Source organism: Dermacentor silvarum, chromosome 8 (assembly GCF_013339745.2).
Source record: "Dermacentor silvarum isolate Dsil-2018 chromosome 8, BIME_Dsil_1.4, whole genome shotgun sequence".
In the NCBI taxonomy this organism is placed as follows: domain Eukaryota; kingdom Metazoa; phylum Arthropoda; class Arachnida; order Ixodida; family Ixodidae; genus Dermacentor; species Dermacentor silvarum.
The window spans coordinates 62,908,148-62,931,292 of NC_051161.1; the positions used below are offsets into that span (position 1 = coordinate 62,908,148).

A 23,145-nucleotide genomic window follows, 5' to 3' on the forward strand; every position below is an offset into this window, starting at 1 on the left:
ACAAGAACAGGCACCGGATTAGGTTTGCTTGCATTAGTCTGCAGTACTACGTCGTTATCACGCGTACCGTCAAGGCGACTCTCAGTGAAAAAAAAAAAAAAAAAGTGGGCGGCAATCAAGTTACCAGTTCCCTTGTAGTCAGAGTTGCTGTGACAGGCGATTGCTAAAAAAAAAACATTTTTCCTACAAAAGAAAAACTATAAAAAGAAAATCGAACGTGACGCGGAAGAAAAGGATGAAAATACAAATAAGTTAACCATGATATAAAGACTGCTAAAATTTGGCGTGATGAACGCGTCAAAGGCGGTGTTTTGCCTTCATGAAAAAGTCCATAGCAGCCGGCCCTAACTACGCCGCGAAATGCGCAGGAAGCTGAAGAGTTAAACGAATTGAAAACAGCGCTATTCTCCAGCTGGCGGTAGCAACTGAAAAGCACAAGATGGCTGCGAAGTGGCTCGAAGGACGCGCGTAAACCCCCCGCCGTCTGTGGCTCTGGCTCAACACATGGCGTCGACGATTGAGGCAAAACATCTCCGAAGTAGATTAGTTTGTTTTTGCCTTGGGGAAACCATAGTCAGTGCAGAGTGTTCTTGCGAACCATCCGTGACGGTTATGCCGCCGGCGTTTCATTACTAGCAAACGACAGCCGGGCGAAATTTTTTCGGAAGCCGAGTCGACTCACGCCCGCTCCAGTGAGTGCGCCTTCGTGGAAACGAATGCGCGACATTTGGTTCCCCTGTGCTGTCGCGTTCGCTTTCGGTAAAAGAAAAGTACGTCGCCTCCTCGGACACTTTCTTCTTTCGCTAGCAATAACGACTGGTTAGTGATAAAATATAGCTTTCTTCCTACCCGATTAACTCTGTGTTCGCTAGTTATAAACAATGAAACATGAGGCGCGCAGAATGACTTAGGTTCTGTTGTAGTTAAGTTAGGGGAGTAAGTCAAGTGTGAAATATTGATGTGCACGAAAATTGCTTAAACATAGAAAAGAAACTAGGAAACATTGGTTTTCGTGCTTGAAATTCAGGAGCGATAAGCGGAGGGCGAGATAAGATACTGCATTCTATGATGTTTCGTACCATTTAATGACTGGCATGGTGGCCCTGGTACAAAAGTGGCGGCGTTCCGCCGTTGTTATTGCCTTAGGTTCGACTGCTTTCTGCATCCCTTTATTGTTTGGCGAACATCGATATTTCAGAAAAGCTTACATAACACGACCTGTCGTGCTAGCCAAGCGGTGATGGCGTACTGCTTCGGAGCACTAGGTCTCAGGTTCGACTCCCAGGAGCGTCTGCTGCATTTTATGGGGGCCCGGGCGCGAAGTAAAAACGTTCGTGAACCGCTCTTTTGGTACATCGTAAAGAACACCAGGTGGACCAAACAAAATGGTTCAAAGACATCGATGTACTAAGCGTCCTCCTGTAGCCCAAGTTATGCTTTTGAACCGTGAACTCTTTGAATAAATCAATGACCTTCTAAATTGCTCGCCATAGCTTGCAAGTTGCACTCAGAGGCATGACAGTGCATGTTTAGAAGGAAGGTGCCGTGCAAAAACTGTGAAGAATTCTGAGTTTTTATCGCAAATGCTTTAGATTCGTCCGAGCTTGTCTCAAGCACTTGCATCGGAAGGGATGGAATTGAGCGCTTCAAGTTTTGTGCCACTCACAACTTGGGCATTCCACATTGGATTCCTCAACGTGAAAATTTCGAGGAATTAGGACTTTTACAAACATTTTTTTTACAAACATCGTCATTAACTGCGAAAATGGTCGAAAGCTAAGATGTTGTATTAGAAACAACGGTAACGAAAGCATGAATTCAGCGATCTTCTCGTGCTCATTCTATTTGCCGCCATGTGTTTTCGCGACCCAAAGCAAGGAGAGGAGCCAGCACTCTAGCGATTACCACCAAAATGACGCCGACTGTACCGAACTGGCGAGGCAGACAGAACATTACAATGCGGCAGCTGCCGAAGCATTGTCCAAGATAGCAGCCACCGATTATTAGGTTCCATGGAAGTGGAACAAAACAGGATTTTTTTTTGTCCACGCTTCTACGCGCATTCGCTTGTCGCAAGTATTTGAAGCTGCCGCGAAAAGAAGTAAACATTGTTACCCAGAGACTCTCGACCTTTGGCTTCACCTCTGGATTTATGACGGAAGAAGTCAACTTACGGGCTGGCAGCAACACACAGCAAGTGAAGACACTGAAGAAAGACAATATTTCTAGGAAACGGCCATGCGACTATACGGTTTTCACTTTCGTTTTCTCTTGAGCAGCCAGTGTGCCGTCAGATACGCGGACAGAGTAGGACATGGTGCTAAAAGAACAAGGCTCAAGAATCCCGCTGCACAAAGACAATGCAAGCACAGGTGCACCAAGCGTAAATAGGCAGCGAGAAGCCGCCGAAAAACAAAAGGTGGGCGCACAATGCAGGTATGTGTTTGTATGTATGTGATCTCGGCTCAGGAAATGGCGCGTCTGGAAGTAACGACACGGTGCCGTAATTAGTCACGGACGGCGGACAAGCATAGAATGGGGTTGACGTGCGGCAAAGTGGCCATCATTCTGGCTTACTCCTCGAGAACTTTCTCTTCCTGCTTCTGAGACGGGGTTTCGGATTCATTTATTTGTTTCCTCGATCTTCCTGACATTCCTGGTTCAGTGAGAAACCTTTAACTGGTCGTTACGCTGCACTTGAGATCAGCTCGAAGGCTGGAATGTCTCGCAACTAGACACTGAAGGTAGGCATTAGGTCGGGCCTAGCGCTTTCTTTTTGTTTTTCTGGAACTTTCTCGGCTCTACTTTAGTGATATGAATATTTTGTTAGCAGAAAAAAAAATCAAATGTCGTGACCTAGGCTCCGTTTATTTCGTACTCCTGTGCATGAAGCACTGAAGTGGCGGCGTCAGCCCGTGGCGTTCCATATTTCGCTAATTAGATATCTTCTTCTGCAAGTAAACTATGCATAATTTACCCAAAATAATTGTTTTTTCTTATATAAAGCAATGTTGTTGTTTTTGTAATCAACGAATAACTGCGTTCGATCAAAGGTAACACAGTGCGAGCACGCACAGCAATTGAGTGGAACCATCTTCCCGCTGACATAGCATATAATGATGGCAATCAACGTTCGTGCGATGCACTATCCAGCATTGTATACTAACGTGTTACTTGATTTTTACAGCGGAGCTGTTAAGCTTTTCGCAAGTCCGTTTCGTGTTGACAGAAAATGTGGGCCGATCCTGGCGGTAGTGCAGAAAGGGTCCAATGGCACATATGATCTAGCGAAGGTGTTTAAGCTCGAGGATGGTCCGTCGAGTGTATGCCACAAAACCTCCGCCTGGCAATGACGTCACTATGCGTCGCCTAGCAACGTTTCGCCCCAGCTGCGCCGACCGCACCGAGCCTCGCCACAGCTGCGTGAGCCGTGACGACATCGCGCGCACCACATCGCTTCGCCTTAGCTTTGCCGAGCCATGACGTCACCTCGCCGTGTGGGGTGGCTGGCGCGGCTGCGCAGAGGCGGAGCTAAGCCGTGACGTCACTGCGCCGACCCACGGGATATATAGCTCCGCGTCGCCGCGGTGGCGACAGCAAAGCCTCGCCGTCTCCGCGCCTAGCCTATCACCGCGAAGATGGGGGCGGCTGAAGAAGAGCGTCACTCCCGAAGAAGAGGAAGCGCGGCGCGAAAGCCGCCGCGCCGTTACTTGAGAGCGAATGAGACGTCTTCGGTCCGATCCCTAGTATCACGCCACCGAAGCGGTGGCGAAACGTCGGCGATTCGCAGAAGATCCGGAGGTACGAGCCCACGAAACCGAGTAAAAGCGCCTGAGCGTCCAGAAGCGTCAAGATACTTCAATGGCCGAGTGTTCGTTGCTCCTTGGGCTGTCGATGATTCCGGGGTGATCTTGCGCGAAACGTAGCCGAGCCTCGAAGCATAACTTCGCAAAAGCTTGGCCGAACCGAGATAGAGCTAGGGAAGGGCCACCCGCTTCGCTGTTTGCTCAGACTTCGCACCACTAGTGTGAATCTGCCCCAATTTTGTTATTATTATTATTTCCCCCTGCATTTTTTTTTCTGTTTGTATTTCTTACCCACTCTCCTCTGTAATGCCTTTGGCCCTGAGGGCGAAATGAATAAATTATTTGAAGTGAGTTTAAACGTATGACGCCAGAGAGAACTTCAATGTCACCATCCGTGCTGACTCCTTTCTTTTCTGTATTTCTTTCGCGCAATATGTTCAAGCACTACTACATGCACGACAATAGTTTCAAGGATGAACAAAGTATAGCAGTAAACTTTTCAGATCTAATTCTGTGTCAGGAGAATTGACGCAAAAAAAGAAACTTTGTTTTGTTTACGCTCTCATAACTTCTTGACTCCATGCTACGTTGTATCTCAGTGGCTTTCTTAGTACACTGGCTAGTTTGTTTTGACACGCCCCTATTTCACACAAAATTTTCACCCCCGAATCTATGTGGGAAGACCACCTGAATGTTTTCACAAAGATTTGGATGTTCTTTATGCTAATGTACACGTATGGTGGCTCAAACGCGGACAACAATGGAAAAACTTTTGTAAGCAAGAACTGAATATCTGTTTGATAAGGCTGATAAATTGATCGAGCATGCTTTTGTTGACTCCCAATGCGCGCTTGCATAGCAGTGCTTCCAATGCGTGCACTGCGAGCAAAGTGAATTTGGCGCAGCATTGAATGAAAGTTTGTCGACAGGCGTCCTTGTTTCTTTTTCTTTTTCACTGCTACTGGGCATCGTATTTTATTCACGATCAATATATTATCTTTAAATATCGACATTAATTGTTTTCCACAATTCTATAGTACGATAAGTATCAATAATTTTTTCTGCGTACTCACGTTGCGGAGAAGTGATTTTTTCCTCATTTGATTATACGCAACAACAAATCAAATAATAAATAGCAATGACAAAATACATTTTAGATTAATACGCCGCTTTCATTTCTTCTTGCAGCAGCTACATGCAAATAAAACATGTTCGTTGATTAATTTAACATTCAGCTACCTTTGGTGAGGCCCTGCGGTTGCCAGTACATGTAAATGGCTTCACTAGACACACCGCTACACTTTCACGTTGTGCCTGTGGTTCTTTATACATGTGCGTTTCTTCAATAAAAAGTTTTAGTTCAGGCACTAAAACCACGTATTTTCTTAACTTACTTTCTTGCAGTCGCCTCAGTTGGCACTGCATATCCAAGATGTTGAATCATCAATTCGCCCAATAAATGCCCTTGTTGTCCTTCAAGTTGGCTATGCAATTTGCATATCTGTATTGCAACAAAGCAAGCTTTACGCATTCCTATTATTTTTTTATTTATTTAGATGTGGAAGAATATTATTTCGGATGGAAATATTGGATTGTATACAAAGATCCGCACATTCCTATGTATCATATCGAATTGCAGGATGTGGGGCTTATGGGATGTATAGTTTTACCTTTCTTTTTTTATTGCAGACAGTTCGTTTTTTTTTTAATTGCTATCGGTGTTTCCAAGCTTTGATTACAAGATTAGCCGGTACCTCCAATACAAGGCCCACTGGATCTCCGATACATAGTTGTAATGTAGTATAGTTTTTTAGAAAGCATCGAGATAATGTTTCACAGCATCGCTCACCGCCCCGGTGGGTCTCCGTTCTCGTGGAAAAAGACAGTCTCGTTGTTCCAAGCGAAGGTGGCGTTCATGAGGTACTGCAAAAAGACGGAGCCGTTGACGGGCACCATGGCTGGACAAACGCCGGAGGTGTTGGGGCAAAGGTCGCGATGCATGTTGTGAAGGCCGTATGCCATGGTGTAGATGGATTTCTTGACGAACTCCACTTTGGTGTCCTGCTTGTGGCCTTCCCGAAGGTCTTCCTTGCCTGGAACGTGGGACAAAGTGAGAATTACAGTGTTGAGGTGATGCACAATAAAGAAATCATTCTATTGAGCTCAAACCGTGGGCGAGTAGGTTGACGATCAGTATGACGGCAACGGCAAAGGAAGACCGTGACGCAATCATAAACGTAACGAAAAGCGGTTTCTACCACAACAAACACGTGGAAAAAGTTACATTGTGCTCGTACATTGAGATGCTGCTTTCTTTACTAACCATGACACATGTTTTTTTTTTTTTTTCACGTTCGTAACGTGCCAGTCATTAATAAAAGCCGACTTGAAAAGTTATTATGTGCGTGTGATGTCTCCGAGTCCCAGAAGGCTGTTCTCGATTATCTGCCAAGACAAAGATGTCAGGGTCTTCGTGATGCTCCGTTCATGCAAGGCATCACTGGGAAAGACCAAACACTGAGTGCTGTTTGCTCCAAATTCATTTCTAAATGCAGAACACTATTACTGACAGTTCAAAAAGGCTCTGTTATTATTATCTGTAGGCATTTCAGGTGAGAAACCGTCTGTCTAATGTCACAGCCGTGTGCCCGCGGCTGGTGGAGTGACTTTTGCATTCTGCTTCAATAGCTGACTACTGATACAATATATAAAACTCAGAACCAGAAGTCATGATTGTCATGGTTGTTTATTCGAATCTCGCGCCAGCTAGCCATTGGTAAAGTTAGCGGAGCTGTCATCTCGCGCTGTAATGTCTATGCTGAGAGCAGAGGGTTACGCTGTGATAAACTCTGCGGCATGTTTATCCCCGAACTTTAAATGAGGGTGCTCGGGCCCAGCAATTGCCGGCATGCCTCCGCAAAGCTAGCCCAATGCCTCCTAGATAGCACAAAGCCTGTGCACATCGATCCATGACGTCATGTTACCTTGCCCGACTGCCATATAATCTAATATGGATGCTCCCGAGTAAGCCGTGGTGATTTTGACGTCACCAATTTCGTCACGCCGAGCTTTACAGTGGAAATTTCAGTCGAAATAGCATGACGTCATAAAGCAGAGTGCACAGGCCTGCTATCAAGGAGGCGTTGGCTAGACCAAAACTGCATAGATAGCACAAGGCCTGTTCACTCCGATTCATGATGTGATGCTACATAGTGAGGGTGCTCCCGAGTTAGCAGCGCTGATTTCAACGTCACCGCTTTAGTCACGCCAGGCTTGGCAATGGAAATTCAATTTCAGTTCAAGTAGCATGGCGTCACAAAGCAGAGTGCACAGACCTGCAATCTAGGGGGCGTTCGCTAGACCCGACCGTATACATCTAGCATCATCAACCTCCTTTTTCCTTACACTAACTATGCAGAGGAAAGCGTCTCTCTGAGGATAGGGTCACGAGTTTTGCTCTATCTCACCGGTGCACGTGCGGTTGTAGCGTGCTGAGCCCGGACCGACGCCTAGGGAGCAGTTGAAGCGCACTTCCCAGAATTCCTTGAACCAAGGATTGCGCACGTTGCTGAACGGGTTCAGGCCGAAGTAGTAGCGGTCGAAGTCGTGATCGTAGTTTGCGTGGAAGCGGATGGAGAGGCTCCCCACGGACGCTTTCTCTTGGTTCTTCACCACGTCCTGGCGGTCAGACCAGCCATCGCTGCGGGATGACAAGCAAAGATAAGGGTGATCAGCCATGCACGCACCTTCTCAAATCGCCAAGAGATAGAGAGAGGAGAGAGGGAAGTCCTTTTTTCTTTACTAATATACATTAGCGTAGCTTGCACTGGCTAAAGAGACAGCGGAGCTGGTGGGCACATCGCTATTCTTGGCTTTTGGGCTAGGCTAAGCACTACCAAGTCATCCCCAGCATTTCCCGAAATTTATTGATTATTGTTCAATTATCAATAAGCTATTGATTGGCTATCGATTGGCTATCGCAAGGTATTGGCAACGTATTTGGGCTAGGCTGAGCAATACCAAGTCATCCCCAGCATTTTCCGGAATTTATTGATTATTGATCTATTGTCGATTAGCTATTGATTGGCTATCGATTGGCTATCGATGACTGACTAAGCTTAGGTAGTCCCAACCATGCTAGACTTAGCCAGGCGCAGCATCGTTAGTTCACCGGGGTATGTGCTATCGCGCTTGGACCCTTTCTGCACAACCGACAGGATCGACCCCCATTTTCTGTTCGCGGTTGACAGATTACGCCCGGCTTAAACAGCTCCGCTGTTAATAAAGTTCACTCGCAGAGAAAGAGCAGAAGTATATATGCATAGTTTTACAGACCAGTCCTTACAACAGTTGCCCAAATTCTCCAACTTGAAAAAAAAAATGAACACTTTAGAAGTGCCCGTATGCACACAGCACACAAGAAAATTTATTGCTCACTTCTTCTCCGGCAAATAGTCAATGAAAAGCGCTACGTGTGCTAGCCTATTTATGCGCTTAAATAATACGGACGTTCAGTATGAAGAATCTTGAGCACTACCATGTATTTCCGGGTGGACTTGCACAAATGCGTACTTATGTATTGAAAGTTATATATACGTGCGTAGTGATTGAAAGTTATTGACTCAAGCATATAAAACGAAACTGACAATGTACAAAAAACAACTTACCCACCCTAACTACTTGTGCAATTACACTAAGACATAAGAAAGCTTGAACATCGTACCCGCAATTTTTTTTTCTCTAAGCATTTCCATCGTTCTCGTGGTATGTATCGATCTAGTATCCTAATTTCTAAAGTAGAATAACATCCTATCCCCAGGAACTTTATTGCATCGTATGCTTAGTTTAGCATTTTTAAGCGGCAAACAGCATTGCCGAACTTGCTTGTTCGTACAAAGCAAGCGCTTTCCTTCTGGTAAAACAATCTTTCGCAAACCACATTTCGTGTATTACATGAAAGAGCATGACTGCCCAAGTTGGCCCATCCTGACAGAGTAGACCGATTCTAACCCCTTCAGTCATAAATTATGACTGACTGTTTCGCAAGCCTCTGAATTTATATATATATCTGGAAACACGGCGTCAACTTTGCAAAAAGAATTGGAGACCTGTAGCATGAATAGTTAAGCCACATCTGACCAGCCTTAAACATTACAACAATTAAATGATAGCACATATTAACCTATTGGTGACGCGCTATGTTATGAAACAAATGAAGTACTTGCTACAAGTAGATGCGCTAGTTATTATTGAGTTGAGGGCCTTCTGATGGAAGAAAGAACACGGATTAACAGCAGTGATACAGAGAAACTCGCCGAACTTCTTGCCAGACCTTGTAGTCCACCTCATAAAATTTGCATCTTTGTTTTGCACCACGCTCCGTATACTACAGCGACTTATGAAATCGTTTTTGGCTGCGTTCAGTTTTACATATAGCGCAATATCTAAGATGTTTTTCTTGTCATCACGAGTTGGAACATTCAGACGTCTGTTGCATCTGCATGACTGATTGTGAAACACCATGATTGAAGGGGCTAAGAAGCTCATGTCCCACAAACGAGAGGAATTTAAAAAAAAAACACAGTGCTGGAAATCCAGGAAAACTTCTTGCTATACGAGGATGGACAGGCATAACAAAGTACGTACGTGTGTGTGTGTTCGTGCGTGCGCGTGTGTGAAATAATTCATTTCAAAGAAGGAGAGGAGAGCACAATTAAATTATGGGTTCTTGCGTGCCAAAACCACCATCTGATCATGAGGCACGCCGTAGGCTCTGGATTAACTTCGACCACCTGGGGTTCTTTAACGTGCACTACAACGCAAGCACACGGGCATTTTTGCATTTCGCCTCCATCGAAACGTGGCCGCCACGGCCGGGATTCGATCCCGCGATCTCGTGCTCAGCCGTGCAAATCCTTAGCTGACTGAGCCACTGGGGCGGGTGGGATATAGCATCAGGATTAGTTGGCATTTCCTCTTTGTAAATTCTTCTTAGTAACATCACTTCTTTTTTTTCTGAGTGCCGGCCCAGATGTTTGTTGGAAGTTGGGGTGACGCGTCTTGATAACGGGAAGCCGCAGGTTCAAATACCGCTGACAGATATCCAGTGGTAAAAATAGAAAAGTCCAATATTTTAATCAGAGCAACACCGCCTCCCGCGGCTGCCTATTCCTGGCGAAGGCTTTTGATGAACGCACTGTGAAACGGAGCAGCTTCAGGTTTCAGATGTCAATGTTGAGGTGCAATCTACGAAATACACACTGCAAGGCTTTTTGTGTAAATTCCGGTGAACAGAATGTTAACGAGGCATTATAATAGATGACAAAAGAACTGTCTAAAAACTTCAAAGAGAAAAAAATAAGAACGGCTTAGTTAATGACAACAGAATGCTAACTTGTGCTGGTTTATACCTCATGAAGTTAAATCAAATAGCGCGAGATACAGGACACACAGAAGGAAATGAATAAAGCGCGGAAAACATGTTGCAAACCCCCCTCCCCCTCAATTCCCTGACATTACCAACCGAACCAAGCACGTACAAGTGTAGGGAAACTATGAAAGCACGCAATGGGAATATCAAAATAGCTTGATATCAGATCAAAGCAAAAGCGAATGGCCGTCGGCTCCTGTCATCATTTATGGTGGACGGCACGTGTCCTGGAGTGGCTCTGTTGGCGTTGTGAATTATTGATGGGGGAAGCTAGGGCTTCTGACGTTACGTTCGTTTCTGGTTCTAACAGCGCTTCCGCACACATGCCCAGCTCGAATGCGCGGCGGGTAGATGCCGAGGGCACATTTGCTGTACGGCTGTCGCCAGCCGCGTTGGAATGAAAGGTTTCGACATCATCGCTACTGTGGCGACAATACACGTCCATGCACATTCGAAGCACGTAACAGAAAGCCGCGGCAGTGGCACGATTATGAAACAAAGCAATCGAAAACGACAGCACGCGAACTGACGCCACGCGGTATCTAACTAAACAGCTGTAGTGAAGCAAACAGGCTGAAGTATGGCAGCGAAAGATGAGCGCGCTCGGAAGTTATGAGTCGTCAAAGGAATGACCGAAGACTGTTAGCAAGGGCGCTGAACACCGTGGTGTAGCGAGTACTAATCATCTTCGGCACCAGAAAAAAGATTACCAACGATTACGATACTTCCTAATGCGAATTTAGAGCACAGCTGTCTAGGTGTTTTAACGCGATAGCGTTTATGGCCCCGTGTCGCAGAAGATGCGGTGTCGGCGTCGGCATTGGCGCCCGCGGCCGAGAAAATCATCCCCAGCCACGTTTAGGTATGCCACACCATTCTATTATTAATGTTGCTCATACCTTGTCTTGCATTCTTGGAAAAGCTATTCCTCGGAATTTTGAGAATGGCAATCCACAAACAAATGTCATAAAACAAAACACCCACCGCGCATGCCTTTCATGTTAAATCTCCTCAGACTGAAATATTAAAAGTGCGAAATAAATACGGAAACCTAAAAATTATGTAATTTCTTTGGCGTGGTTTTGCACTATCTCCGGGATCGGCCCACGCAAGAGGCCAAGTTTCCACCAGAAAGCTCGCCTACGTGCATAGCGTCCGCCGCCAGTGTTTGCCAGTAACCAGTATACGGCTGCATAAGCTGCACTCGTCGGGAACCATGAGTAGCAGTCAGGCATTTTTGAATGCTATCGCGATCCACTCTTAAAAGCGAAGCTTAAGCGTCCTCCCAATTTTGAATTCGCGATATCTGAGCCTCGGTCGGGCAGCTCGTTTAGCAACAGCGGCAGACGAAGCATTTCCACCGGTTGCGTCACTCATTGTTCGGAAAGAAAGCGTGAACACGGGATTGCGTGGCTCGCGCGAAGAACATTCTCTAGTGGTGACAGCGCAGGTGAAGTGGCGCATGCGTAGTGGGTCCGAAGCGCACGCCAGCACTTTGTTTCCACGCTCGCCGCATGTGCCTGGCGCCACCGGCACATCGCTTTCCCCTCACCCTCTCGCCATTCTCTCCTCCTCCGCTTTCCTCCTCATGCTTCCGCTGCACCCTCTCTCTCCGCTTTCTCGTCGCGCTCTCTTCGCTCCCGCCGTCTTTCATCCGCGCTCCGCGTTCGCTCATTCATCCTCCGCTGTGCTCGTTCGCTCGGTTACGGCCAGGGACAACGCCTGACGACGACGCTAGCGGCAGGAACAGGCGCCTAAGAGCTACGCTCTAAAAAAAAAAAAAGGATATATATGTGTTACGTGTGAAAGCCAGTGTGATAATTTAATCTTGTGAATTGGCGCGTGGTTTTGTTTGTCTGTTTGCTTCCTTGCTTTCTTGCTAGCTTGCTCCTGCCACGGCGACTGCATTTCAATGGGGGCGAAGAGCAAGAACGCTCGATACTTAAACTTAGGTACATGTTATCTTTATCGTGCACCTAAATCAAAGTATACGAGCATGATAAATACCGTCCCAGGTGATAAAAATTCATCCCCGAGTCTCCCATTGAGCCGTGCCTCATAATCATATCGAGGTTTTGGCACGTAAGATCCTAAAATCTAATCTAAAATTTTCGCTAGCTTGCTTGCTTGCTTCCTTGCTTGTTTGCTTGCTTGCTTGCTTGCTTGCTTGCCTGCTTACTTATTTGCTTGCTTGCGTGTTTGTTCGTTTGTTTATGGTCACCTCTTTGTGCGGCATTGTTGGACCGGAAATAATGAGCCAGACCGAAGGCCTTCGGACACCTAATGACACCTGTCCCAAATACTCACGAGGGAAATACGCACATACACACCAAATGAAAGTATCGCGATATAAAAAAAACGGACGAATAGGATGGAGACAGACGCTCTACAGAAAGAAAATAAACGAAGTAACAGAGTAGGACGCCATTTTCGGGGGGGCTTTATGAAGGCAAAGAGGAAAAAAGAAAAGTTCTATCAAGTCAACTACGTAAGAACCACGCAACTCAGAGGACGAGGAGACTAGTTCTTGGAAATTTCGGCTCTCTGGCACATATTGAAAATCTAGAACTGATCCGCGCACACAGCTCATCCTTCGGGACAAACACACGCCCTCCGCGTCACACGCGAAGCGCGGTGGCATTTAGGAGGCACTGGACGCCATACCCGGCAACCTGTACGATTGCACAGAGGGGGGCATCGATTTATTTGCCTTTCGTTGGCTTGTGTACACTGGCATCTTCACGCCGAAGAGAAAATATCTCGAGACAGACGAGCGGGTCGTGAAAGAGAGGATTTTCACATTCAAGAAATGTCAGACGACCGGAGAGCGCAAAGGCGGCCAACAGATGTCAGGGCGGCTGTGATGAAAGAGGAAGAGGGTAAAAAAAAACTTTAAATAAAATGGGAGGCGCCAAAAAGAAACAAGAATTTTTTTTTCAGTAGGAGCAAGACAAGGTATCTTCCAGCAAGACTCCATAATTCATCTCTGTGTCTTAAAAAAAGAAATAATAATAATAATAAATGTCACTCCCTGAAAGTCAGCATACTTAAATATATTCGACGCACGGAATATATGTATGGCTATTTAGAGTAGCCCATACCGGCTCTCTGTGCTGCACCACAGTTTTTCTTATATTTCTATTAGTTTACTTGATGTCTGCCTTGGAAGGTCTCTGTTGTTTGTTCGGGAGATAAATGTCGAACACATTGGTTCGATAAATCTCAATAAAGATCACTTTAAATGAGATGCACGCTGCAGATGCGTGAGGGAGCAGTAATAAGACCGTCCCCGTTTACCGACTTCCGGTTTGTCACAGAGGTGGCACTAAATTAAAAATAAATCATAGAAAAAGAAAAGCAGGTAGATACCGATAGTTCTACTTAAGGTTGATGATAGCTATGACATCAGAACACATGTTTAGTACAGTAAAGAGTTAATTAAGTGTCAGGAATAATCAGAAACAATTAGCAAAGGTCTAATTACCGTACACAAATGCACACAATCGTACACTTTAGATACCAAACGCATCAGTACAGGTTCCTGTGAAACTCCAAAACAATAAGTGACGTCATCAGTGGCGTAACACTTAAACCATGGGTACCCACTCATTACTAATTAAAATAAAAAATGTCGCAGTTCCACCCGAAAGGCCATCCATCAATTCGATAGAAAATTAGTAGAGAGCTATTCGGACTAGGGATAGTAGTTTTATCGGCTGCATAAACTTGGACACATTTGGACTAATTGAATTAACAAGCGTGGTGTCAGCGCGCACAAGCAAACAAGAAGAGTTCACACCGAATGACCGCAGACAACGACTGTCAAAACGCTGGCAGCAAGCGCAGCCGCCGCAGCAGGCGAATTGTTCGCGCCTGCTGCGAACTGAGCAGCGAATGCACAGCGCATACAAAGGTCAGAGCCTTGTGGAGATAAGAGACGGTGCGGGTGACCGCCAGCGCCGGGCAAAGTGCGGAGGAGAAGTTGTTGGCAGAGGAGACGCTGCCCCCCCCCTCCCTCCTGCGCTGCCTTCCCGCTTTCTCGCTTTCGCGTGGGAGATTGAGTGGCCAGTTCCCCTTGCGCCCGGTTGCAAGATAGGCATTTGGTGAAGCAGCACAGCGTCGCCCCGCCTCCCTCCCTCCCACACCCCCATGGCCTTTCGCGCGACGGTCGCGTTTGCTTTCCGCCGTGCGTTCGCTCTCCGTGATAGCGCGCGTCCGCCGCGAGCTTTCACTCGCGCGTACGGCGCGCGGCGACGGTTTTATCGGCCTTGGAATCTATACGGAACGTCACGGCGACGGCAGCGGCGACGCCAACGGCAGAAATCCGGTTGAAGTGTCCATATAATTGTTATCGCAATAAAACAATCTAATTAGATCTGCACACCACCTGACGCAGAGTAAACGCCTGCCTAACGCAGTGGAGGGGTGACGTCACTCCCGCCTCTCTCGTTTCTCTTCTCCCGGCGCGCACCTGCTCCGTCGCTAGCTCGAGCGCGCCAGCTGCGCGCCGGTTACATGCTCTCACATCAGCGGCGGAGGGTCGCGTAAGGTGCGTAAGGTGCGGGTAAGGAAGGGCTACGCGTCGCCCCCTCCTCGCCCTCCTTCGCTCCCTTTCCCGCTCCTTTGTGCGTGGCGGTTTCCCGCCAGTTCCGTTCGCTCGCACCTCCGAGTTTGGTTTCCCGCCCGTTCCGTTCGCCATGGAAGTAGACGACGAGTATGTCGGGCCAAGTGTTGTGTACACAATGAAAATACAAAGTTAACCTAAACAATACGCCCATGTACAACAACGCTGAGGTGCGAGTGACACTAGTAGACACCTAAGTCAAGGATTAGGGTCGTTTCTAATTTTTCTGAATGTAAGCCCAGACATTCTCTATCACAGAAAAATAACCGTGCGTTCGTATTTGAACCGTGACTTGCATTGTCAGGTGGTGCTAACTCTCAAGGCTTTTGATAATCATTTATGCGAAAGTTTGTATTGACTTGGCCTCAATTGCTTGTTCGTAAAGGTTGAGAATAAGAGCTCTGGTGCGCGTACTTGTCGATTGCAACGAAAAATGTCCGAATAAAACAGTCCATTTCTTGTTGTCCTACAATTGGAGGAAAGTGGATGCACGTTATAAAGCAGCCCAACTGCTCGAAGTAATGCGTTGCTCGAAGTAATGCGTCGGCCCCCGTTATAAAGCTGCACTACTGGGAGGTAAAATCCATTCAATATCAATTATTTCTTCTCGAACCGCCCGAACTGCGAATACTGCCACGTGCCTGAGAGACTGCGGGATATATATATATCTTGGGGACTGGCCTTACTACTTGCGAGGGCCGCAGACACTGACATCTGCACTGGCAAGCGTTGGAAGGCAAACCTTATAAGAATTTGCTGTTCTGGAGCCCTTGCATGATGATGATGATGACAGCAGCTGCTATCATCATCTCTACAGTACCTTCATCTTCCTACAATGCCTCTGTCGCTCTGCCAGACTCTTTCGCCAACGTGAAATGAGCAGGCCAAGTCACGCCACACAGGCCGACCTCTCCACCTTACTGCCATTAAAGCTTCTCCAGTCTGAAAGCGTGCCCCGTGTATTGGTGCGATTCGACTCACCTGCCGAAGAAGATGTATTTCCCGGCGACCCTTAGCCTGGCGGTGGCGTTGATGAGCGCCTGCACGGTGAACCCTTCGCAGAAGCAGACCACCACGCGGGCCGTGCCGAACTTGTCGATGCTGCGCACCACCGAATCGTAGTCCTCGTCGTCCGCGTCCGTCGGAATGGCGTGCGAGTTGGCCACGCAGATTCCGGCGTCCTTGGCGCGGCTGGTGAACTCGTCGATGCCGTTGTAGCCGTAGTTGCCTGCGCGAAACGAAGGGGAAACAGAACATCACCATAGTGCACAGGCAAACTTCAGTCACGGACTATGTCTAAGTGGCCTTAAGGCCTCCAAATTTATATATTTTTCTGAAAACATGACGCAAGCCTTGCTGGGAAAGTGTTGGACCTGTGGCACGAATATTTAGGTCACATAATGCCAGTCGTGATAATTACAAAACCTAATTGATTACGGATATTGACCTCTTGTAATTGTTGCGTTGCATCATGAAAAGGTCATGTAATGCGTAGGGTCTACCTACGCATTACATGACCTTTTTATGATGCAACGCAACAGTTAATCGACAAGTAAGCGGTGGACCATTAGCGTTACAGAATGGGTGCCAAGAGAAGGAAAGCGCAGCCAAGGATGGCAGAAAAGTAAGTGGGGTGATGAAGTTAGGAAATTCGCAGGCCCAAGTTGGAATCAGCTAGCGCAAGACAGGGGTAACTGGAGATCGCAAGGAGAGGCCTTCGTCCTGCAGTGGACATAAATATAGGCTGATGATGATGATGGTGATCATGATCATGAAAAGAAGTTAAATATTTGTTGAAAATATAAGTGATACAAGAAGCGAAAATATAAGACGTGAAAATATAAACACCCTGTATCGGGTGTTCCACGTAACCTGAGCCAAACAATAAAAATCTGCAAGTGCCGCAGGGCTGGACAGAACCAAGGTAATGCTGTTTTCCATCGCTTAGAGATACTCAGATTATTTCTTGCATTCCTCCTAATTACATATTTAGTCTTAATTAATTAATCAACTTCTCAAATATTATAATTAGATGAAAAGTCTCGATGAGAAAATTGTAGAGCGACATGAAAAACTCCCGATACAGCTTTCTGTTGCTCAATACGTGCTACATGAAAGTGTTTTTCCAAGCATAGAAGAAGCCCGCAAATACACGCAAAGTGCCTCGAGCGACGACTGCAATCTCTCCCGTTTTTAATCTCTGCCGCTGCCTCTTACAAACCCACACACGCGAAATCTGAGTGGAGCGTATAGACACCTAACGCCCCCTGAACACAGCGAAGCAACACCGCCACCTGCAGCTGTCAAAGACACGGATCCCAGGTGCATGGGCCATTCGCGGACGCATATATTGAATATCTAGAAGGCACAGCGCCTTAGCAACCGCGGGGTTGAACGAGATTCGAACGAACGAACGCCGCGGCGCCGCTCGACGCCATTTGCAGTGAGAGCACGCCGCGCCACCTAAGGCCTTTTGCGCTAACCTAACCTAACCTAAGCTATCGTTGGCGACCCGCGAAGGCAATAAGCATCACGGCGTGACATCAGAGCGTCGCCCGCGGCGTTTCACCCAATCGCGTTCAACCGCGGTTACTAAGGCGCTGTGCCTTCTAGATTATCAATAGACGCTTCCCTGGACTCAGTGGCCGATCCGCAGCGATCTGAACCTGGCTGACCAGTGGTGATTTGTGTCGCTTAATTTCAGTGCCTTGTGATCTATTAGTGCTATTGACGGGCATAAACCGTTTTGTGATATTTTGAAAGTAAAAACGTCTTTGTTGATTGCATGGCTTCAAGGCCTGTGATGGTATGGGGGAAAACATCCCCACGCTCGTCTGTTCACAGCAGGAAGTCCAAACCAGCCTCCCAGATGTGAGAGAGGTGTGTGTCATATATGAGGCGCCGTTCAGCAATGTCTGTAGGCCGTGTACGCCTTGCGTGCTGACTTTGGCTTGTGCGGCATGAAGACGTCTGATGTTTGTATATGCGTCCGCGGAATCATCCCCTTGATGGCAGAAGGGGTAGCTAGGGGTCGATTTGCTGGGTTCACCGGAACTCGTGATGTTTTAAGCGGCGTTTTGACTGCTTCCGCTTTCTTCCTGAGCGTATACTCGGTGAGAAAACAGCCTTCTTCTAGGACATTTGTTTTCTTCTTTTTTTTTCGTTTTACACACACACCATGGTCCTCCCACGCACGTCGCCTATATTGGCTTCAACAATAAAAAAAAATAACGCTGAGATCTCCAGCAGCAGCGAGCCGCCAACGAAATAATAAAGTCCACAAGCGACAGCCGCACAGTCAGTCGTGCAACAGCGCACCGGATCGCTCGATATATCGCGTATGTAGTACAGCTCTCCTACACCGCTGCGCATCTCGCGGAAGCGCTCGATGACACACACGGCTGTGATTTGTGGGCTGACCGGCGAGGAGGAAGATGTGGATGCCGCAGTCGTGGTCGCCAAAGCGGAAAGACGGGAAAAGCGTTCGGCCACGCTATATCTCTGTGCCACTGTACCGACTTTCATTTTTCCCCCTCGAGTTTAGACAGCGAGAGGGCCCGGGCTGTCGACGACGCTCGGTTTTCGTAGCTTCGCGCGCCCCTAGCCCAACCCTCGCCCTCTCCGCTTCCATCAGTAACGGCGGTTGGCTCCGGGCCAGAAAAGACAGCCACCGTCGGTCCATTAAACGATCCCCCTCCTTTTCTTTCTGATATTATTTAGCGGCTCTTTGGTGGAGGTGTGTGTGCTGTCCTGGTGTAGCGGTGCGGTTGTCGCTTTGTTATTTTTTTTTTTTTCGGTCCTCGCGTCGCCGCGCCTTTTGGAGTCTGCTCCGATCGCGGCTGGCTTGATCGTTCGGTTGCTTTGCGCCAACCCCAAGAAGCGGCCGTTCAGTGAGCCAGCATTGCAGTACACGTACGAAGGGTATGGCAACCAATAAAAAAAATTGAAAACGAAAAACGTCGTGGGTGTTAAGCTTTTTGGGAACGGACACCTTTAGAGGCACAAAGATGCGCTTTGCCAGACGTGACGCAGCCATTCTTCTAGTTGGCTGTCGTGGCAGAAGTTCCTTCACAGAAAGCAGACGACTTTTTTTCCAGAAGTGCGGCGTGGTGGGATGAAGGTGAGATGCTCCACCTATAAAAGTGTAGACTGTCCTGTGTCGTTCATGCTTTTTGTCTTAGTCGTTCTTTCGCTGCTCGTTCAAGATGTTTAGCCAGTACCAACTCGCCCAAATGTCGACTCTTCTAAAGTGCAGACATCTCGCGAAATGGAGGATATATCCTTAGCTGGTGCCCTGTCCGGACGGCTTGTTCGAGCCACTGTAAAAGCGCCGCCTGAGTGCGTCTAGGGACACCGTTTTAGGGTAGACGCGTTGCCTCGTGGGCGACACACAGTGCCAACTGTCGTACCCTCTGGCTTCGCCCTGTCATTTCTGCGCTGTAGAGGGAGTTACGGTGGCTAGATATCTTGGCCGTCCACCCATTGTTCTTGCTTGAAGTATCCTCAACTTTTGACCTGAACCGCCCCTTCGATTGTACTTGCCGCTGATTATACGTGTTTGTGTGATCATGCACGTTTCTGTCAATGTCAGCTGCAACGACTTTGTATGGAAAACTTAGTATAGGAAGCCTGAGCTCATTTTCTTCAGTTGTGTTCCGTCCGTCGCGCAGCTTACAGGCGCAAGTTCGTTTTAACTCGCTCACCTATCAAAGTTCATAGTGAAAATAAAAAAAAATTGCACGAGCAACAACGTACGCACAACGCCGGCAGCATAAGTTTCCATCTACACGTAGGTTAATGAATTGTTCAACTGATTAGTCATCAAGTTCGTCTTTCTGAATTTCGTGGCTATTTAAAAGTGCAGACGATTGGTTAATCAGGTCAAACATTAGGAAAGAAGGCGTGCAACGAGTTTATTTTCTCAATGAAGCATTTGAGCGTTCAAGCAGATACAAAAAAAAAAGTTCACTCGAGGGAAACATGCCAAAGGCGAGGAGGTAGCAAGCCAACCGCAATAACTGTATTTTATTCCGTTGACAATTTGGAAGATTCCGGAAAGTCAAAGGTACCTCGATGAGTAAACGATGAGCCTCGAGCAGAGAAAGAAGCGAAAGATTGTAAAAGACCGAATGAGGGCGGCCACCATTTCTGAAAAAGTACAGCCCGGCTGTCCCGGAGCAACAAAAGGCCTAGGCGAGTCCGACTGGACCTCTTTACTTTGGACACGCCCAATAGCAGAGTCGGTGGTGGTGGCGGCGTCGCTAAAGTCTTTCTTCTACAGTCCCGCAGCACGCAGGGATAATGGAGTTCGGAAGAGAAGGACTTCAAGAATGGCACGCCGGCAAAAAGGAAGAAGGACGATTGTCAGCACGACGCACACAAAGAATAAGGCGGGACAAGGAGGCTAAACAAAGGCCGGTTCCTAAAGTTTGAAGCTTGCGACGATGACTCCGTATGACACTCGCCAAGCAACAAGATCAAAAAGACGCGGAAGAAAGGAAAACTATATAGAACGGGAGTGTGGAGAATCTCGAAGGCGTTAGGCACACGCCTAACGCTCGTCACCCCACAGTGGCCTCTCTTTTTTTTTCTGAGTCAGCATTTCCTATCCTAAACGACAATCTGCTGACGAAAAAGACTGCGGGACGGCTGCTAAATTCTGTTCGCTCTCTCTCTCTCTCTCTTTTTCTCTCTCACTCAGTCGTTTCTTAATAAGAAAAACAGAACAGAATATAAACATACTGAAACATAACAAGCCGCACTTTCGTTTCTTGTTAGTCTATAGCTTCTTCTGCATCGGCAAAACGAAGCGAACGCGTCAACGTCGTCAACGGAAACGCGCATACTGCGAATTCGGTCGCCGCTGCCATCCCGCGGATTTATCCCGCACCCGACAAATGAGCTCCGGGAATCGCGCGCTTTTTTTTTTTTTTTTTCGCGCGAATAGAAATGTCGCCGGAAGAAAGGCTAGCCTTGTTGACATGGCGGAAATAATAAAGACCGCGGGAATCGCCGCGTCCTTGCAGTACGTCTTGTGTTTGTTACGTATACACCCGTATCTGCATGCAATATCGCCCATAAAGAATTGGCAGGGCCGCCGTCGTCGCCTGGCTTTCGTCTCTTGCAGGATCAAGGACGCGGCAGGGCGCAGGAACAGCGCCTTCGCGAAAATACCATCCCCGTCCTACGCCGCCCAATAACGGTTTTATTACGAGACCAATCCGACGATGGCATCAAGCTCGAAGAACCATTAGTCCGTGTAGAGCTAAGTGCGCGTTGGGAAGGAAGAGCGATATCCCGTAATCTTGCTCCTGGCGTGCAAAAAGAAATAATAATATGTAGAGCTTTATTGCTTGGGGCTGCTATAGAAGATGGGGCGATTGACAGATGAGAATGCGCTGCGTAAACAATCAGTCGCTTCGCGCATTTTATTGATGCGTTATGACTATTGACTAAGCCCATGAATGCTACAATGTGCAAGTAAGTGATACGGATGGAGCTAGTGAGCGCGTTTGGGGATGTTATTAGCTGACGCACGTGAGAGTTCGCGTAAAAGGAGGTCGCTGATTCATTCGCCGTCCTTGGCGCTATTGAAAGGGAAATGTTGGGCGTACATTTTTTACCTCTCTCTGTAGCCACTGCATACAGGTTTCGCAAGAGGCAAGGTCAACACGTCGCTTAATTATCTCGCACGTTCTCGAATGCTCGAGAAGATACGTACGCATCCGCGCAAGAGTTAACGTTGAGAGAAAGTCATTTCTTTGCAAGCGTTCATATTATTCACATGTTTCGAGACATTTCCAAGAATATTTTTCAAGAAATTCTTGCGGTAAATATCTTTGATCGGACAGTGGCTGGCAACCACTATAACTTCCTCTGGAAATATGAGTTTAACGTCTTTGAATGACCACCAACGACAACAACATCTAGTTACAGCATGATTAGCGCGTCCAGATGTCTTGAGAAGGAGAATAAAGGAGAGAAAAGTAGACATCTAGGTGGCTAAGACCGGTAGCCAAATCGACAATTTTAGCGTATCGCCGGCCTCATTACAGCATCACACTACAGAGCTCGACAACAATTAAAACATGCCTTGCGCAGCCTAGAATGTGCCCTTGATAGGATCAGTCACAAGACATGCGACAGCAAACAAATGTTTAGACATGTTTCCCGTTAGCACCTTCAGTTTTTTTGTTTTTTTTTTTTTCTGCGTTATCCTAAAAAATCAGCATGGGTCCTGTTTCGTGAGCGACCACGATTTGTTGTATACGTCGTTGACCGCAGCTCCTCAGTGTTATCGACGTGTTATCCTTAAATTCTGGAAATCCGAAACTATAGTATAGGGGAAGCCGGGTGCGTGGGGCGAGGAAAGGCATGCTCACAAACCAGTTGGTGCCGTTGTAACTTTGGTAAGAACAAGCATCAGCCATTTGGGATCGAATTCGCAGTGCAAACGAAAGCGGTGGGACTGTAACAAACGGTTCTTACGAACATTAAGCTTCCTACGTTGGTTACTTGCCTTCGCCATCTTTAATGTTCTGGTAATGTTGTAGCCTGTATTTAACCACCAACCTTGGGTCGCCAATGACGTTATTTATAGCGCGGATGAATACCACCCCGACAGCAGCAGCATCGTCACAACAATGGTCTTCACCGTGTCCTGCTTGCCAACATATCCGTAAGATGAAGACACCACTGCCATTACTTCACGGTTTCGATGTGGGTATATAAAAATCCATCCTTTCTGGAGGTCATCCAGTTCATCGAGCCTGTTTAGCTCATGCGAAGGATACAGCAATAAGCACGGCAGACTCTTTCAAACAACGTTTCTGACAATGCGTTCAGACAATACGTAGCCGCAGAATGCTAGGAACAAGAAGCTCTGTGGCACACGAGCGCATTGTCAGCTGGTCATGCATTATGCGCCTACAGTTGTCTGGGTCGAGAATGCTTGCAAGCCTTGTATTGACCGTGTTTTATCCCATGCAATTATTTATCGTTTTTTACGGTATTAATCTATTCTCACCAGAAAGTGCTGTACAACCAGCGAACTCGCTAATATGAGGGAAGTCTACGTATCCCGCGAAGTTATAAACAAGGGGAAAGTACGTCTTTCAAAGAGACTATTCTTCTTGAGTTTTTTTTTTCTTTTTTTTTCGACCATCTGCTACATTGTAGCAAGCATCATCTTAACGAGTCTCACTGATCGAGCGGAGAGCTTTTCCAGCTAAACTGAAGAACTACGAGCAAAAGAAAAGCAGTTATTGTAGTCTTAAGCCCCACCC

General features: G+C 47.1%; 1 protein-coding gene across 2 annotated transcripts in view; it reads right to left on the bottom strand.

Annotated features, from left to right (window-relative positions):
- Positions 1 to 23,145, bottom strand: part of LOC119461323 (metabotropic glutamate receptor 5-like) — a 390,655-nt gene that overhangs the window by 37,751 nt on the left and 329,759 nt on the right. For both annotated transcript variants that reach the window (XM_037722591.2, XM_037722590.2), the window contains 3 exons: positions 15,842 to 16,088; positions 7,274 to 7,506; positions 5,656 to 5,899 (listed from right to left, as the gene is read on the bottom strand). In XM_037722591.2, the coding sequence (XP_037578519.1) occupies positions 5,656 to 5,899; positions 7,274 to 7,506; positions 15,842 to 16,088 (724 nt within the window). The remainder of the gene's footprint in view (positions 1 to 5,655; positions 5,900 to 7,273; positions 7,507 to 15,841; positions 16,089 to 23,145) is intronic.